The 15,470-nt window shown below is 30.5% G+C and overlaps 1 protein-coding gene across 1 annotated transcript; it reads right to left on the reverse strand.

Annotated features, from left to right (window-relative positions):
• Positions 1 to 6,942: 6,942 nt before the first annotated feature.
• On the reverse strand, positions 6,943 to 15,209 carry LOC134280895 (heavy metal-binding protein HIP-like). The gene is made up of 2 exons (XM_062763346.1): positions 15,059 to 15,209; positions 6,943 to 7,334 (listed from the first exon to the last, which is right to left on the reverse strand). Exons 1-2 carry the CDS (start codon positions 15,207 to 15,209, stop codon positions 6,943 to 6,945), a joined length of 543 nt encoding a protein of 180 aa, XP_062619330.1.
• Between the last annotated feature and the right edge of the window lie 261 nt (positions 15,210 to 15,470).

The following is a 15,470-nucleotide window of genomic DNA, read 5'->3' on the forward strand; positions in this document are numbered from 1 at the left end:
GCTTATAAAGCTTATTATACAAGATATTTTTGTACCGTTTGTTATGCAACAATAAACCTTTATAACAAAAATCTGGTTATGAAACAAGTAAAAATTTGACAAGGGGTTTGGTTTTTCTTGAGAAAAAAAAACTAAAATTTCTATATAAAATTATAAACTTGTTTTGTTATACCCCTACTAGACAGTCCCTATATATTTTCTTACTTTAAAAAGTCCAACAATTCGACTGTTTTTCCCACCTACCGGTCCAAGGAACTGTTAAAATTGACTGTTAAAAAAAGGCGGTTGCCCGCTGACGTCATATGGCGCGAAACTGCGTTATGTTTTCTTCATTCGGCAAACCTCGGCTGATTCGCATAACCGTGATTTAAATGTAATCAGCCGAGGAGTGCCGAGAAATCTTGACATGTCGGTAAGCTAAACGATGAACAGAACTGGCCGATGTTCGTTTCGCTGTGGCAAACGAGGATGAAATCCGGTCGAAACTCATATGTACTTTCAGATATTGTTGATGATAACGACGAAGATCTAGCTCTCCTTCTTGACAACCCAAAGTTTGGATATTTTGAGAACATGGGCATCAGTATTTTACAAAATCAATCTTTTCTTTTCATGGATGTAACGTTACCATTAGCAATTAAAATATGTTCAAATTTATTGTAGAATTGAAATGTATTCTTCTACAAGTTCTAGCTAGTAGCTTTTAGCTTCAGAACTGTTTGTTATGTCATTGTTTGTTATGATTCATGATTGTTGATATAAATACACAAAACATTATAAAGACTCTCTCTTATCACAAATATTTCAGTTATATGCACCGTTATTTTATGAAATTCATCACTTATAATTTTGATGAGCCCTTTCTAGTATATTACATGTATATGAAGAACAAAGAAAAGTTGAATTCAGTGTTATCAACATTATTCTGAATCCAGAAATAAATTATTCTGCTAATAATCAAGAAAATCAACAAAAGTTAATAATCAAAAGCAACATTAGCTGCAACTTTGCTGTCGGAGTTTTTTTGTTGCAAAGTTGTAAATAACTATTTCAATGACAGAAACAAATAACGTTAATAAACTTTTGTTGTTCACAATTGCCATGGAAGGCTAAGCTTTGATTGAATCAAAATTACATTATTGTCATACAATAATTATTTCTTATATAAAACTGTATATTCGATTGCATATAAAAGTCTTTCTTCTCCTTTATCTTAGTCTAAATGATCATAAAGGTTTAAGTTACATGCAAATATATCATGATTATATATTTTAACAGCAAATTAAAAAAAAAATGCAGCTCATGTTGTTTTAAATCCAAGTGTGTCAACATGAAATATACGGATATGAATTCAATATAGACTTATACTGTATTACATGTAATGTTCTTTTTTCATGGCTGTAGAAGCCATGAAAAGGAGGGGCCCCCACATATTTTGCCGATATAAACTGAAAGGAAAAAGAAACGCTGGGTAACATAATATTTGAAATATTTTTGACCGGATGACCAAAAATTACTAAAATTAGTCAGATGAAAATTTTAGTAACTATGCACCTAAATCAAATTTCAGAATTACTCAACCAACCGTAAATTGTATGACGTCACGTAGGAAAAATGCTAAAAAGCCTTAAAAAAAATTACGTGAACATTGATGACGACGGGTTTGTCAACAAATCTTGTACTATTTGATGCACCTGGCGTATACACATTTATGGCACGCCAAATTCACAAAAATGAGCTAAGACTAGTTTCACAATTGATAAACTAGGTTTATCAACTGTAAACTATAGTTTACAAACCGTAAACTATAGTTTATAAACCATAAACTATAGTTAACGATTCTTTAAGTATAGTTTTCATCTGTAAAACTATACTTAACGGTTGTTAATTATAGTTTATGATTGCTAATCTAAGTTTATCTGTCTGTAATAAAACGTTAACAATAGATTTTGTTGATAAACATAGATTCACATCTGTAAACTATAATTTATAATCGTTAACTATAGTTAAGAGTTGTAAACCATAGTTTACAAATCGTGAAACTGTATTTATCAGATGATCTATGTTTTGCAATCGCAAATGATTGTTTTTGGTGTTAAGTATAATTTATGGTTGTGAAACATAGATTATCGCGTTAACTATGGTTTAAATGTAAAATATAGATTAACGTTGCTAACTATAAATTACAGTAAGTAAACTATAGTTTACAACCGATAAACCTAGTTTATCGACTGTGAAACTATGATTAGCTTATTTTTGTGAATTTGGCGTGCGAAACATAGTTTCACAATTGGTAAACTTGGTTTATCGACTGTAAACTATAGTTTACAAATCGTGCTATCTGTCTATAATAAAACTTTAACAATAGATTTTGTTGATAAACATAGATTCACGTCTGTAAACTATAATTTACGATCGTTAACTATAGTTAAGAGTTGTAAACCATAATTTACAGTCATGAAACTGTATTTATCAGATAATCTATGTTTTGCAATCGCAAATGATTGTTTTTGGTGTTAAGTATAGTTTACGATTGTGAAACATAGATTAACGTTGTTAACTATAGTTTACAGTCCGTAAACTATAGTTTACAACCGATAAACCTAGTTTATCGTCTGTATAACTATGTCTTGCTCATTTTTGTGAATTTGGCGTGCCATACACATTGTTTTTCAATATTTACTGACGATATGAATTTTTTTTGCAATCTTGGTACAGTTTACGGACGTTCCATGGGGTCTGGTTTTCGAATTGCTTATGTAAGGAAAAGGGCAACATTACGGGTTATTAAACAGTGTCTTGTAAATTTTCCCCAGTAGAACATGCTACCCGTTGTCAGAGAGAGCCTGGAATAGTTTCCTACCATGACGAGGACGTTAACGCTAAACAGAGTCAAGGTACATCAGGTTATTCGTATTGCCACCTGTGTAAACGCCACCTTACTACCATTAGCCGCTGTTAATGAAGTAGCAGGGATATGGTCAATTACATAGCTGTAGGTAAATAATTAATCAAATTACAATTACTTTCCCAAAACCTTCAATTAAACTACCATTACCATTGCATAGACTTTGAAATGTAATTAATTAAATTACAATTACTTTGCAAATGTAATTAATTAAATTACAATTTACATTCAAGAATACATGTATAAAAGTATACGTAGATAGTCTTGTACATTCCTTTATATTTATAACTGTACAGATTATTTTATTTTTTTCAATGACATTATCAAAATCTTCATACAATTTTCAAATATACTGTGTTCCCTAACCTAATATCTATCCGATTTGAAATTTTTCCTACTACGCTTAAGATTCTTTTCACTAGGGTATTTGTGAGAGGAATGCATGCATGTAGATACTGACAAGTAGAAAGTTTACTCATGGTTTATCTCAAAATGTGGGTATTCGCCTTATTCTGTGCCAAACTACAATTTATAGTCAATGTGTGTTTAAAAAAAATACCAACAGACGAAGTCAAAATCTGTGAAAAATGTTTATTTAGGAATGAATACACGACCACAGGGCACTAATTAACACCTGTTAATAACTTCTAACACAAGCTGAAGATATGGCAAACAAATGTTAAGAAGCCACTGGACTTTTTATTTTCAAATGGTTAATTAAAAAATCAAAATATGAATTTTATTTGTAGATTTACAAAGATTAATCTGCTGTATAAATAAAAAAAAATGAAAAGGGGCATTATTAAACAGCAATTTTCTCAAAAAAGGAAATATGACTATGTTAAAATTCCTCTACAAGAAATTTTACTCTTAAAATATTTGGTCCAAAAGATCAGTTAAATTTTCTAAAATAATATCTATAAGATGGAAGGGGAGGGGGCTATTTTTCATTTATTCAAAATCAGTGTAATTGAGCGAATTGAAAAGTAATTGTGAATTACATGCCTTTTTGGAAAGTTAATTAAATTATAATTAATTGTAATTGAAAATTAGGCCATTTTACATTACTTTCAATTACATTGAAATTTGTAATTGGGTACAGTCAATTATCATTACACATTACCATTGCTCCATTCCTGTGAAGTAGACTGTTATAAGCATTACATTCATCCCAAAACTGAAAGAAACCGAGTGGGCACTAAGGGTTTTTGAGCCAGTCAACTTTAGGTTGTGTTCCTCTCACTGGTGCATGCGGTTTTTGTCTGACTTAATTTTTGGCGTGGTTACCCACGCCAAATATAGCCAGAGTTACTTTGATGAATTACATGCAAAGGAGAATCGAGTCCGTGACAGATGTACGGGGGAAACGTTGAAGATAATGATTGTTTTCGATTTTCACTCATTAATTAGAAGAGAAAATCAAATGACATTTTGGATACATTTTCTTTAAAAATGATATTAAAAGTTAGATAAGAATACTAAAAAAATAAAAATAAAAACAAATTTAATTCACCTCAAAAATTTAAGCTGAGTTTCTTTTTCCTTTCAATATATAATTATATGCTACAGAAACCATAGCTAATTTATGCTTTCGTCCCAAAGGTCATTTAAACAATCAAATTTATATTGACTTTTCTTCTTTATAAAATTTTTCCTTGATATTGCCCCCACCCAGAAAATTCTGTTGTGATATTTTTTTTGAAATTGGCCTTTTCCTAGATAATACATAAAATCAATGCTTTTGAAAGACAATATCAACAAAGATTACAAAACTAAACATAATACTTCATGAACAATTGGGGGAATTATGATTTCTTTTAAAAATACATTGTAAGAAACATGTTATACATGAGATTTCCAAGTGAACATAAAATGGTGGTTTTTGGAGACCAGGTCTTCAAACATTCTATTGGAATTCTAATGGGTACATTACCAATGGCGCCCTGTTATTGGACTTTTACGAGAAGCACTGACTTTGACAGTTGACTGTTTACTTGGACATTTAAACCTGTATCATATACGGAGGTACAGAATTGATAATAGATAAGAAAGCCTTTCTAGTGGTCATAGTGATGCTGTTAGGGGCACTAACATGTGAAGGCTGGGAGTTGAGGGTATGATGGTTGTCTTTTTCTTCAAGGACAACTTAAATGTGATTTGAAATAGCCCGTTATTGTCCTTAAATTAAATGTTGAGCGAAATATTTATATCGTAAAAGAGCTTCCGTACACTGTCCCAGTGTAAAAGTAATTCGTCAACTGTAAAAGTCAGCGCTTCTCGTATAAGTCCATCAGCAGACATGCATATTTTTGTATTCATGTGAAGCAGAATTTGTCCAAAATCAAATTAGTGAAAAGAAGAAAACACTTGGTGTGGCCTTTAACTCGACATTTTGATATATATTGCCGGCGTATTGTCAACAATGGTTATTTCCAATTTTAAGTCGAAACGATATATCCCGGTGAGCTTGAGATAAAAGCTACTACAGAGTCTGCCATATCTGTTTCATATCTGGATATTTTACTTGAAAAAGACGTTACTAGTAATCTTACCATTTAAGCTCTATTATAAACTTGATGACTAACTTTTCAATCGTCAAATTCCCTTACTTGCGCATTAATACACCTTCATCACCTGCATACAGATTTTATTTCTGTCAGATGATTCGATACCAAAGAGCATGATCTAGATATAAACAATTTCTAAAACAAGTTAATTATTGACAAACAAGTTCATGAAACAAGAATATGAGCAGTCTTGTTTAAAGTTTCGTAAATTCTATGGCGATAACCTTGTCAGCAAAAACAATTTATCATTGAGTCGAATGCTGGCTGACTTTTTTTATACTAATTGTTAGTACATAATATATTCACTGAATTTACGACGGATTTATCCGTTATTTCCCAATTTTGCAAAGGGGCACACAGCGAGTGTTAACGGTCAGCAGGGGATGCCAATTCCTACATGGCACCTGATCCCACCTCTGATTTTTTATCAGGAAGATTCTTCGGTATCTCTATATGTTTCATCTAAAACTTTAAGAACGAAAAGAATACTCTTGCAATAACTCGGCAAGAAGATTATCAACAACGTTTGATCAATTATCAATATATATATATATATATAAAGTTTCGTAAACTCTATGGCGATAACCTTGTCAGCAAATATTTCGGTGTTGTGATTTTTTTTATTATATATATATATATATATATATATATATATATAAAGCACTAAAAAACCAACAACACTGTATATCCTAAATGTCGGATCTATCAAGTAGATACAAGGTCACGGATGGAAATTTATATAAAGCACTAAAAATGACCAACGACACGAACAATAAAAATTGTCAAATTTTCGGGACGCCCTGTCCCTTCCTCAGGACAAAGAAAAAAGTTAAAAAGTCATAAGAACAAAGGAAAAATAGAAACAAAAACAACTAGCACTACTACTAAGCTACTAAACACTAGATATTTACATACTTAATTATTAAGTATGTAAATATCTAGTGTTTAGTAGCTTAGTAGTAGTGCTAGTTGTTTTTGTTTCTATTTTTCCTTTGTTCTTATGACTTTTTAACTTTTTTCTTTGTCCTGAGGAAGGGACAGGGCGTCCGAAAATTTGACAATTTTTATTGTTCGTGTCGTTGGTCATTTTTAGTGCTTTATATATATATATCTATATATATATATATATATATATATATATATATATATATATATATATATATATATATATATATATATATTCTATTCCCATTCATATGTGGATTTTACATATATCTGTGTGAGTTGGAAATCTAACATTAGACAAACACTGAAAATCGACTTCATTTTAAGTTATTTCGATCCTCAGCAAGGATAGATAACTCTTCAATCCATATAGGATTCAATAACAGTCTAAATAATAATAAAGCAATAAGTCATAAAATTAGCAAGACGTGTTCCTTTTCATTAACCCTTTTCATTATTTATTTTGAATCATTAACCACATATATTTTGACTATTGACGTATCTATCTGATACAGTATTCTGTTACAGTTTAAATCCAGTGAATGATGACCATTCAGCATAAGCATATTTCCCGTCTTTACCATGTGTTCTTATCCAGACTTCATCTTTCTTTTTCATTTTTATAACGGCTGATGAAGATCCAGAGGCCAAGTTTGAATTGCCTGACACGCCGTCTGCATTATTGTAACCAAAAATGTTACCGTTGAGGACAATTTGAGTGTTAAAGATTTTTCCGTCCCTTGTCAGAATCGTCCAGAGGAAAAAGTAGAGTCCATCTTCAGGTGCTATGAATTTACCGGTGTTGGCATTATAAGCATTTCCAGAGTTCTGTGTTACTTTCCCAAAAACAACAACAGCGTAGTTACCAAGGTTTCCCTGTGCTCTCAATAATCGTGCATGAAAAGCGATGTTATCTATTAAACAATTGATAAATTCAATCACTAAACTGTATTTCAAATACTAAAACAATAAGATAGAAAAGAAATATGTGACTTCGTTTTTCATATCTTCAATTTCCTTTACTTGTGTATCACTACATAATCTTTTCACCTCTGTATGGAGTTTGTCTACAGCTGATTCGATACGCAAAAACATACTCTACGTACGTTCTAACACAAGACAACAAAGGACACACACTGTGATAAAACAAGAATGGTCTCGTTAAAGCATTATTTCGCAAATTCTATGGGCGATACAATGACGTTTTGCAACAGTTCATTCTATCAATAAGTTAAACCTAACTGACGTGTTCATATCAATTGTTAGAAGTTCATTACGCACTTAACTGATAGGGAGTTCATGGCAGAAATGATCAGATTAAAATGATGCTTGTTCCTCAATGGAATCTTATATATTTAAATGTTTTAATAAGAAACGTTTGCTCTTTTCTTAATTTGTACTACCGGTACTTGAATGGACTTTTGAGCTTGGATACTGCTCGTTCTCTTTGTATTTAATACAATCCAGCAGGCTTTGAATCAGAAAATTTCTAGACAGTCTTGACTGTTAATTGATCAGTTATAGGATATTTATCATATTTATTTTTTTCGATTTTTCATATATAGTTGAAAGAATTTGAAAATAATAATATTGGGCGATTTGTTTTAAATAATTGCCCCGCTTATTGCAAAAAAAGAATTGAATTTTAAAAGAGAATAAACAAATTTTAATGCTAAAATTTTAAATGTTTGTATAAAAACCCTGGAACTAATAATACACTGACATACATAATTCTGAAGATTTTAACATTATGGCCAATTTTGAATTTTAACATTATGGCCAATTAGTAACGATATCGATTCTCGCTGATTGCCAAAACGGTTGCATTTGCAGCAAGTGTATTGTCCATAAGTGGGTTCGAGTTAATGAGTTAAATTGCTTAAGATACCATGTATGTTTTAAAACTATTTCGAAAAGCAAATAATTGTCACTTAATGACCTTCATTATTTGTTGACGGTTCATAGTTATACTTATGACATTGCTGTGTTGTTATTCTTTTGTTCTTGCTGTCTTATTTTTCACCTGTTCCAGTCCGATTTTAGTGAACTGTATGCATGAATGAGGGATACTTGTCTGGTTTCTGACTAGATGAAATAATCAAAATATATTTGCTTATATGTCTTATGTATTTAGATGTAAACATTTTGAACATTTTTCAATAGAAATGTTAATCTGAGTTTGAAATATAACAGTTTCTCATTACAGAACAATGAAATTTTTAAATCTATATTTGATAAATAACTAAATAAGGGAATGAAAGTTGTTGATGAATAAAAGATTTTAAAAATAAAGATTAAATATGATTTTCCAAACAAACTACAATTATGTTAGTTCTTAAAGGTTTCCAATCTAGTTATAAGTACAAATTAGATTTGAGCCGAAAATCTGTAAAGGTGTTTTCACTCTTATTCAATGTCAAAACTTTTGTATAAATTTTTATCTTTATGAAAAATAAGAAAAAAATTATTATTCAAGGAAAATAAAAATAACTAATATATTCAAAAAATTTAAGAATCATAGAAAAAATCGAAATAGCCAATATACATTCTTTTTAACTTACATGCATTTATATTAATTTGGTATTATTATTTGATAGACACTAAGATAGGGTAATATCTTTTATGCAAAAAGAAGAACTTTAAAAAAAAATAGAAAGTAGGCAAAGCATGATTGACAAGATTATTTTTTATTGAAATTCTTAATGTACAGTAAAAAGATAATAACCTTGACTTGACCTTGCTTCTCATATGTAAAACAGTTAAATTTGATATAACTGATACATGAACAACAATTTATCAATATTGTCTTCTTGAATCTACAAAATATTCAATTTTTTTAAATACAAGAAATGGGAGAAGAATCCCTCCTTAAGTTTAATATCAAACTGTCTCAGTACTGATTTCCTTACATTTTTGGACTTTGACTGAACAAAAGAAAAATTATTATGATAATTTAGCAAAAAATACTTTGTTATTATCATGTGAACACTACGAATTTCGAAACAGAATATTATTCACTGATGATACAGAACTGTGAAATAAAAAGACCCAATTTAAAAAATACACTAAATGAGATTACGGGATAAAATAAAACACAATTCTTTTTGGAATAAACTTGTTAGACTTTAAGTGATTTTTTAGTGTAAAACTTTCAGAAACTTTCTTATTCAGGGTTTTATGAAGAGAGTTGGCAGGTAAAGGTGTCATTTCAATCATAGATTAATACAATTTCTCTTACAAAAACAAACAAAAAAATATTCCAGAACACATGCAATCCTTCATGAATTTCTTCTTGCTGTCTGTAAATATAAATTATATACTTTCACTATAACCTTTATTTCCGTTTTTTTAATAATAGTACCTGTCTGCTTTTCCCTTTTCATTCCAAAAAATATCATTCACTAGACTGTATGAATACCCTAATGTTAAGTTGATTAAATACAATACGGAAGTGGTTTCTATTTAAGAATAAATTCATTCTGAAAAGAATTGCTTCGAGAGTTATGTACATTTTAATTTCTTGTTAACATTTCTTATGTTAACCAAATTGCAATGCTTTAAGAGTCAAAATCAGCAAGCATCGAGCATTTAGTTAAAAAATGTGGAAAGTGGCATAGAAACAGATTTGGTTAAAACTCATACATAAATTTTCAGAACAAAGGGTTTGATAGAAAAAAGCAAGCAAAAAATAATTTTTCGCATTGTTGCTATGGAAACCACACGCCTTTCAAATGGCGTGTTTTGTACTTTATCATGACACTTGAATTTATGGTTAAACAAACACTTTTTTATTATTAGTCATTAAAAAAGCTTCTTAAATTATTATTTTATTTATATAAATATGCTCTATTTTAACAACTGTTGATTATTGAAATTCTCTTCACCTTTTGATAAATAAAACTAGTTTTTGGAGATTTATTTTGCTTTAAAAAACAGCAAATTTGAAGTACCCTATAAGAAATCTACAACCACATCAAAGCCTATCAACATAAAATATTTATTAAACAGTATTTATTCTAGAAGAATCAAGAAAAAAATCTGCAGGCAACTAAAGCATTTATATATGATAACAGATTTAAATCCATAATTTTCTGTCACTTTTGCTTCAAATTACCTCCCTTTGGTAGAGCTCTCTAACATTGGAGGAGTAAACGGTAGTTTGTTTACATTGTTTTCAATAACAATGTACAGAAGACTAGCAGAAAATTACAAACTTGAAGCAGTCTGAGCCTCAGTTTTGGTGTTTTCATGAGTCTTAATTACGGTGAGTGATTGAAATTTTTACAATTTTCCAATACAACAGTTACTGAAGAATGTATAGCATAAATTAACCATGCAGTAAAATATGTAACACTGGCAAGTGTTTTTGCACATTTCAATTTAATTCTGATTGATTATATATGTTCGCATTACTTTAGTATTTTATAACTAAAAAGAAAAGATTATGCTTGGCCTGAGGAACCTGGACTGGAGGAGGGGGGGGGGGACATGCCCCCCCTCCACAATATTGCCGATATTAATCTATATGATAAAATGAAATGAAATTCCCTAACTTAGATTGTTTCTGCGGGCCTAACGTGAAAAAGATGGTCATGATCAGTTACATAACATAACATAAAGTTTAATTTGAATTTAGTTTAATTTTAATTTGTTGTATTCACGGTAAGTATGTAACCAAAATCACTCACCAGCTATAATGATTATAACTTGATTGATGGTCGGGTAAATAAAAATTTTGTATATAATAGTAGATATCCATTTAAGATAATACCTGCTTTTTACATGAAAAATTATGAATTTATGAAAACCAACACTATTGTGAAATATTTGTAAAATGGAATGACCTTTGTATGGCGTTCGTAAAAAAAAAGGAAAAAGGGGGAGGGAGTTAACGCTGTACTTAATATATTTTAGTTTAGGAAAGGGGATTACCTTGGAAGTATTGTGATACAGACAAGTGTATTATGTAGTGGACTAGTGGTAACTAAATTGTATATATACCACAGTAAAATAATTAATTTTAAAAAGTTTACTTTTTGCTGATGTCATCCAGTGTTTACTTATAAAAGAAAATTCATATTCAGCTTACATTTTCTCCGGTACCACTGAACTAATTTAAGTCAACTAGGTTCAAATAATAAGCATCATTAGATTTAAAACACTTTAATTTATGAAATGAATATGTATACTCCATTTTTTTTTTTGGGGGGGGGGGGTTATTGGAAAGAAATGAAAAACATAATTTAGAGTTTTGACAAAACCTAGAACCAATTGACCTTTTTATTGCAAGTATTAAAATTTAAAGAATATCTAAAATCAATACGGTCTCAACTTTGTGTTGTATACTTCTGTTTTTAGAATGAAATTCGGCACTTTGAAGCCAAACTCGGAAAGAAGCAGAAACAGAATTGGATGTGCTGATATAGAATTAGACAGGAAAAACATGTAAATAAGACATTTAGTAAAAACATTAACTTTTTAAAATAAAATGATAAATCATTGAGATCTCTTGGAATTTAATTGATTCCAATAAACATGCTTTGCATTTATCATCATTGCTCAAGCTCAACTAGAAATGATTCTAAGTATATGAAGGCAAAGCTGTATAATATTACATGTATTACATTTTAATTTTATTACTTTTTCAGATTATGAGAAGACATTATTATTACAGTACAGACCATTGATGCTGGAAGTTAGTGGATAGTGTTACCGGAGACTCAGGGATCCAGAAAATAGATCCATAAATTGTACAGTGTATACATGGAAGTGGATCAAATAAAAATGTTCAATCCAAAAGTAACATTCTTTGTTTGTCTGTTAGCATTTTTTTATTGATGTAAATCTAATAACTATCAATTTTTAGTATGCAGATTAATAATTAGACCGTAGAAGAATCTAAAACATATCTTTAAATTCTGCATTTTGAAGTATCATAATTAAAACAAGGTCAATATTAAATGATCAATCAACTAATTTCAAAACTGACAAATGTTTTTGTGAGAAAAAAGAAAGAGGGCTAATTTATATATTGTACCTCATGTACTGCTGATGTTAGTGTGAGTGAAATAAAAATGATGATGATGAACTTGTTTAAAGTCAGACGACACGTTCCTTAAATTTATGTTTTGTATCTCTTGGTATTATATAAAAAATATTCATATTCGTCATTCTCTTCTGATTTCTACATTGTTTTCAAAATGTTTTAAATATAAGTACAACAAAAATTCCGATATATGCCATTCAAAAGATTGCCCATTAGGGTTATTAATGAATATCTTTTAGGGTCAGTTCAAGTTTAGACATTCATATACATTTTAGCCCTTCCAGATTTTTATTTTAGGCACCAGTAACTACTGAGGTCTTAGCTGTCTTGCAATATTATTTCTTAATTAGGACAACAGGAGAATATATCATCAGTTCAATGCCAAAGGTTCCAGTCATTCGTTCTTGACAGACATGGTATCGTTTTTGATAGTGCATGGTGTGGGGTAGGCATAAAAAAAAATGCAAGAAAAAAAGTGGGGAAATTCTCTAAATTTGGGGGGGGTTAAACATCAGGTTATGTTAAGAAAAAAGTTGGGTGGGGAATGTCATCCCCCCTACCCAACCCAAACCTGATGCTACATGCCTGATTGATATGGTTTTACTTTAAAATTATGTGAACTGTCATAGTGACTCTCTTTCATAAACTAGAATTATTGTGAGCAAGTTCATAAAATGATACCCACCCTCCTGCTATTGCATCAAATGTTTTTAATTACAAAAAAAGGTCTAAATATTAATTTAAAACCTTTTTAAAATTTTGCTAGTGCAGATATACATACCAAAAATGACTATGACATATACTGAAATCATTGGTAGTAAAGCCGTTGTGTTGAGCACAAACTTCCAATTTCTCTTCATTCGAAGTTAAATATGTAAATGTGCCAAACTCATATAGTACACTTTTACTGCAGTGACCTTGAAAAAGCTATGTTCTTGAGTCAAGGTCAAACATGTCCAAATGAACTTTGGTCAAGGTCATGACAAACCTACAGCTCAAAAATAATCCCCGAGATGAAATTTCAAGTCTTTTCATTAGAATGTTACAGAATGGGCAAAGATTGCACTATTCTTCAACCAATGACCTTGAACTTGTTCAAATGACCTTGGGTCAAGTTTTTGACACATCTCTAGATCACAAGAAATCTTAATATCAAGTATGAACTTTCAGTGGCACTTCATTGAAATGTTATGGACAAGTCAAAATTTTACATACATATGGATGGGTGAACAAGGTGATTCCTATCCCCCCCCCCCCTTTTCCATGTTTCGCTTGTAAGGAATATAAAATTCCTTTTGAAATTGAATGTGCATTTATTTATCAACAATAGTAAAATTATGAGTATGCTTTGATCAGAACCAATATGACCAATATAATGGACACTGTACACGTATTCAAATTACCCCCACCCCTTCAAAAAAGCTTATAAATGCCAGAATGTCACACATTTTAACCATTTGTAACTTTTTTCTACTAAAGTTGCCTGCAAATTTTATTGTATAGATATGACATATAGATAACCCCTAACAAGATCACACCATTCATTTTTCTAGCAGTGGTTGTAGATTTTGTGTATATAGTGATATATTTACATTTCCAATGTCTTTGTCCGAGATAAAATTACCAATTGTAAATGTAATACATTTCCTCATGAATGTTTTGGCGCGGTTCCAAAAACAACCACGTGCAGGGCGGGACAACACCTAGAGAGAAGCAGGCTTGGAGCCCGTGGATTGGCGGAATCAAAGCATGTAAATATAAGGAATAACTGTCTTATTTTTCGAATTCATGAAGATGATCAATGGATTGGCTTGTGTGATAATTTTATGCATAAACGCCTTCGGCGTTTATGCAAATTATCACACAAGCCAATCCATTGATCACTTCATGAATTCGAAAAATAAGACAGTTATTCCTTAAAAACATATGTATTTTTTTCAAAATTAATAAGCATTGACGCCATGTCCTTTTCCCATTGTCATGGCAACAATATCACCACAGAAATTTTGTTTTTCCTATTTTGGAGAATAAAGTAATTCCATCTTTTAACAAGTAAAGTAACCAAAATACCTTATCTTATCACGTTCAGAAAACATATTCATAGAAAAATGTCTAAAAGTCATTGATTTTCATAAGGATTTATGAACCCGTTGCTAAGGAAATGAATTTCCTTAGATACTAGTCCCTTCATACGTTAAAAAAAATTTAATTGTGTTTTAGCATTAGATAGGACAAAATCTTTTATATACCAAAAGCTTTTGAAAAAATAAAATTTTGACTTTCCATTCAATGCTCGATGCTTGCTGATTTTGACTCTTAAGTACGATAAATGCCTCATACAATTCTGAACTGTATTCGACTTATATCCATTAGAGAGATTTAATGGTCGGATACAAAGTCAGCAAACCAAGTGACGCACACAATTTTAAACTAAATATTGTTGGGTCAGACCGAAAGTCTAAACACTGAAATAAATTGAATGCGAAATGAAGCCAAGTGATTTATATTCGAATTCCCATTCATTATGTATATATTGTAGTTTTTTTAAATTAATAAATTTAAAGTATTTTAGAAAAGAGTAAAAAAAAATACCTTTATCTTTCCCTGAACAGTTCCTAGTTTGATATCCCATTCCTTTACAGACCGTGTTGTACTTGTTGTATTTATCGATGAAGTCTTGACTAGCCTGTTTTACCCGCACTTCCAACAGGATGTACACAACTAAGAGGGTCGTTCTCAGCATATTTTTTCTAGTTAAAGTCATTAAAGAAAACGCAAAATTTATATTGGAATACTTTTTGAATGGCTGAAGACTTAAGAGATAGAAAATAGCCTCATTCGTTTTTAATCCTACTACGTATACATGTATAACGAATGTATTTCAGATATGTTAAATTATACGCACTTACCTAGATGACATCATATAAGTTGAAAGTTTTCTGTTTACCGCCAAATTTTAGTTTCTGGCTATATATATTAGTTTCAAAGTACTTAAAAGGTAATT

This window comes from Saccostrea cucullata, unplaced genomic scaffold (genome assembly GCF_032062105.1).
Source record: "Saccostrea cucullata isolate Sc308-1 unplaced genomic scaffold, CSIRO_AGI_Scuc_v1 ctg422, whole genome shotgun sequence".
Classification (NCBI taxonomy): Eukaryota; Metazoa; Mollusca; class Bivalvia; order Ostreida; family Ostreidae; genus Saccostrea; species Saccostrea cuccullata.

Excerpts from the sequence above, each read along its gene's own strand:
- LOC134280895 (XM_062763346.1), bottom strand. The coding sequence starts at position 15,209 with ATGCTGAGAACGACCCTCTTAGTTGTGTACATCCTGTTGGAAGTGCGG. Across the intron at positions 7,335-15,058 it reads CTGTTCAGGGAAAGATAAAG|ATAACATCGCTTTTCATGCA; the intron begins GTATTTTTTTTT and ends ATTGTTTAATAG.